This window comes from Triticum dicoccoides, chromosome 1A (genome assembly GCF_002162155.2).
Source record: "Triticum dicoccoides isolate Atlit2015 ecotype Zavitan chromosome 1A, WEW_v2.0, whole genome shotgun sequence".
Lineage (NCBI taxonomy): Eukaryota > Viridiplantae > Streptophyta > Magnoliopsida > Poales > Poaceae > Triticum > Triticum dicoccoides.
The window spans coordinates 15,509,128-15,513,331 of NC_041380.1; the positions used below are offsets into that span (position 1 = coordinate 15,509,128).

Consider the following 4,204-nt stretch of genomic DNA (forward strand, 5'->3'; position numbering starts at 1 on the left):
ATTGTGTCGAGATCAAGGTGATATTTGTTACATGCCGTCACACAGAGGGATAGCAGGGCAGGATGCAACTTGTGATGTTGGTTTTGGCCAGGAGAGGATGAAGTCTTCTTGCTCGTTGTCTTCTTCTTCTTCTTCTTCCTCCTCTTCTTCATTTTGCTTTGGCTTTCGACGTCAGTATCTAATTTGGCATACCCGGGAATTCCTTCTCCTATTGACGCATGGTGATAGAGTATTTCTTTGAGCACCTACAACGGTAATAACCAGAGAGAGAGAGAGAGAGAGAGAGTTGTTGCGACTACTTTATAATTGGAAAAGAATGAAATGTTCTAGAAACGCAAAGGAGGAAATGTGGCAATTGTCATCAAAGGTGAATGAATGAATGGCTTAGCTGGAGGAATATTCACCTTGCATGCTAGAAGAAAGAAAGACAAAAAGGAAGAAATAACAGACATATAATAAAGAAACAATTATCTAAGTATGTACCTGTGGCATAATATCTATAATGTATTCCTTGAGTGTACTATTATCCTCAGTGTTCTCAGTGTAATGAACACATAGATGCTCCAGAATTTCTGCTGCAATTTTTCTGCATATGTTGTCGTCCTGTACAAGTATCTTCGCGAGTTGACCAACAAACACATAGTTTTCTTTCTTGGGGAGGAGGGTGGCAGTACTTTTGCTGCCGAGAAACAACGCCAACAGTGTTTTCCCTGCAGTCTTTCTGATGGAGCCATTGTCACCACGAATGAAGACGTTTATGAGCGTCTTAGTTAGATTATCTCTGCTGGCATTTTCGTCCATCGATAGTTGCGAGAGTATCTGCATGCCCTTCATCTTCAGCTCATATTTACATTCTTCGCAGGTAACAATTCTTTCAATGGTGGCGATTGCTCCCTCATTCTTTGACAACCGTTGACGCAAGTCTTCCCTTGTGTTTTCCTTGCTAGTCACAATCAGCTGAAGCATCACCCCCAGAGATCTCTCTACTGCCATAGTCGACCATGCACTATGACCTGAGCGGTGCACTAGGTCGTAGCTGACAGGTGCCATGATCTTGTAGACAACATGTTTGGCGTTGATTATGATTTCACAGTTGACCTCATTGCCTGCAAGGCTCCAAAGGAGACTCAGTCCAGTCAGTACCAGCTCTTTGTAGCAAGCGAGCACCTTAGATGATGGTTGCTGATCAACATCGCTGTCCGACTCCGAGTCCAACTCCAGTGGTGAAGTGTTGTGTGCCTGGAGTAGGTGATATTCTTCGAAAGTGTTGATGAGTGAAGATATGCATTGGATCCATCGTGGGAACTGCTCCAAACGGATCTCGCCAGCAAGCTGCTCCAATATCCTCATAGCGGCCTCTCTCATCTTTCTGTTGTATGAGTCTCTCGAATCTAACGTCTGAAGGAGTTTCTCTAGAATGTGGGAGGAGGATGCAGACCCAAATATGAGCCGCTTGATCAGCCTACTTTGCTGTATAATAATCCTCTCCTCCTTTTGCTGATGCTGCGGCCTCTTCTTCCACTCCTCCCTCTTCCTCTTCATTTCTTCTCTCTTATTCTTCTCATCCATTCTAACCAATGGAGCTCCAGTCCTGTTCTCTAATTCTAATTGCTGCTTGTGCTCTTCTTGTTGGACCAAATGCTGCCGGGTGAGTAGTCTCTCCAGTATCAGTGTCCCAGAAAGGAAGTTACGAGGCGAGTTGGACTCCATGAGTTGTACAGCATATGTGATGAGGTTCCTTCCTCTGACGGAGGATGGCTTCTGGAAGCATTCCTTCCTGATTTCATTCAAGTAGCCTGAAACTGCAGGGTCCCCATCTTGGAAGCCGTATGATTGGCTCACTTGTTTCACTATCCTCTTCTCCGTAAGCAGCAAGATGATTCTATAAAGGAACAATGCACCTTGGACCATACACATAACGTACAAGAGATTATGCGCCGGATCCATGTTTGTTCTGCCCTCGACCGTGTCGCCATAGTAGTCGTGCTCCATTAGACCGAATATCGAGATCCAAGCGGTGATGATCATCCCAAAGAGCACGAGACACGGCGCAGAGACAACACAAAGGTACACCATCACACTGTGAAGCTGCACTAGAACCCATCCAGCCACCACAAACACGACTGTAAAAACTCTCTTAACCACTGCCAGTTCCTGGTGATCATTTCGTGTATTATCAGCCAACTCCCAGTTGGTGGTCAATAGATTCTTCACTGTCCTCAAGCTCGAGATCAGATCACCAGCAGAGCCTATCCTTTCAATGAAAGAGGCATTGATGCTGTTGTATATAGGGTCAAGTTAGATACATGCTGGCTCTATATATAAGCGTGCGGCAAGAAACAATATTAAGCAACAAGAAAAATCTCAGATATACTCTCTCCGTCCGGGCTTACAAGACCCGTACGTATTTTAAGATTTATGTTGTTCATCATTCATGAATTACACCAATAATGTACACATTGTGTACCATAAAAGTACTACTATGAAGTTTGCTCGAATGGGAATCCAATCCTGTACTCTTTGTGCATCTGCCATATATTTTGTTGCACAAATAGATGGTCAAAGCTGTTAGAATTTACACGTGGCAAGTAGAATACGGCCTAAAGCCTCCCCTTTATGCCTTGCACTAATGATTTGCCTGGAATTACGATTTACGACCTTTACCACAACGGCGTCATCCAGGCATCAAACTATTTTCTGGATTAGGTTTGATTGCTACTTATGCGAGCCCTTTTAGATTAGGAAGTCCTCAGAGAGGGCTACTTTACTAAATTAACATTTCAAAGAGTGTACAAAGGAGATCTTCCTGAACGAGAGGGCCTAAACCCGTCCTCTTTGTTCCACGACGATGCTATGTACACCCATCGCCGGTGTGTCCAAGACGTCGTCTTTCTCGGATCGGATCGAGTCCTGCCACCCACTTGCCACTTTCTCTTAAGCGATAAGAGTGGATGGTGCGTCGACAAGTGGAGCTCTGCGGAAGTTGGTGGTCTTTGGAGGTGTCCGGCGTTGGTCGAGACTCGAGACGTGGTGTAGTGTTTCAGTTGGGATAGGCTCTTTTCTTTTGTAGTTTGCTTGTGGTGTTGTTTGTCTTTGGTGTGGTGTTCGTGCTACTCTCGTTGTTCGCAACGAGTGTAGTTTTTTGTAACTGAAATTTTGCCTTCTATAAAGCTATGGTACGCTTAGACATACTCTCGAAAAAAACCGTGATCTAGAGATGGAGAGCATCTCTACCATGCAGCATGCATTAGTACATTCCCAATCTCATCACATTCAATTATGCCATGCTTAATCTCTTTTGTTAAGATTTTAATTTTTATTCAATTTGGTGAAATTTCTCGTAGGCTATAAATCTATACAATATTTTGAAATCATACATTCAATTCTGCAGCAACACACGGGGAATCTTCCAGTAACAGAAAAAAAAAATGCTCCTAGACCCCTCCACCTATCACTCGCATGTGTCGCTCCCGTCCCCGGTGATAGCGTATTCAAGTGAGTTTTGATCTTCAACTTGACCACTAGACAGGTGCTGTGATATGTGTGTGTGCAACGTGTTGATTTCTGCCCAACATATGCTTTTGTGGAACCTATGCAATTTAGTTAGCATTTTGAATTATCACAAAATGGTTTAACATTAATATGTGTTAAATTATTTATTATCAATCAAACTAGAATTACTAGGTCATTAACTAACACTCAACAAATTACGATGATCTGAACACTCAAGGGGCATTTTAGACATTTCCTTAGATGTTACCAAACAATTATTCTTCGTCGCTACTACTTCTTCGGCACCACAACTTTCTCATCACATCATGACGAGTGCTTTGAAATAAGACACATTTTGAATACGTTTTGGTCAGTTTTTAAAACTTTGTTAAGTTTTATCTGCTGAAACTTGATGCGAGAAGGACAAAAATCACAAGTTTCAGACACTAAAGTTAAAACTTGGTGTGCCCTCATGCCATATCCAATGACTTTGTGGATAAAGAGAAAATCGTGCGGCTGATCACGCTGGGTAGATGTGTGCCCCTCGCACCAAACTTCTGTTGTTCTTGTAAGATGTTTTCACCGCAAGCTAGAAGGAATATTCCGATGTGAACAGTAAGGTTGGAGAGGAAATTCTTTTTGTCTCTAACCAGACTTCTAATTTTTTAAAAAGTATTTGTTATTCATCTGTCGGTGCGCGCACACGCATTTG

At 42.9% G+C, this 4,204-nt stretch overlaps 1 protein-coding gene across 1 annotated transcript in view; it reads right to left on the reverse strand.

Annotated features, from left to right (window-relative positions):
• Nucleotides 1–407: 407 nt before the first annotated feature.
• The window catches only part of LOC119332425, a 6,457-nt gene continuing 2,660 nt past the window's right edge, over nt 408–4,204 (reverse strand). Inside the window, exon 2 of the mRNA XM_037605876.1 lies at nt 408–2,278. Coding sequence (XP_037461773.1) covers nt 472–2,278 — 1,807 coding nt within the window. The 3' untranslated portion in view covers nt 408–471. The remainder of the gene's footprint in view (nt 2,279–4,204) is intronic.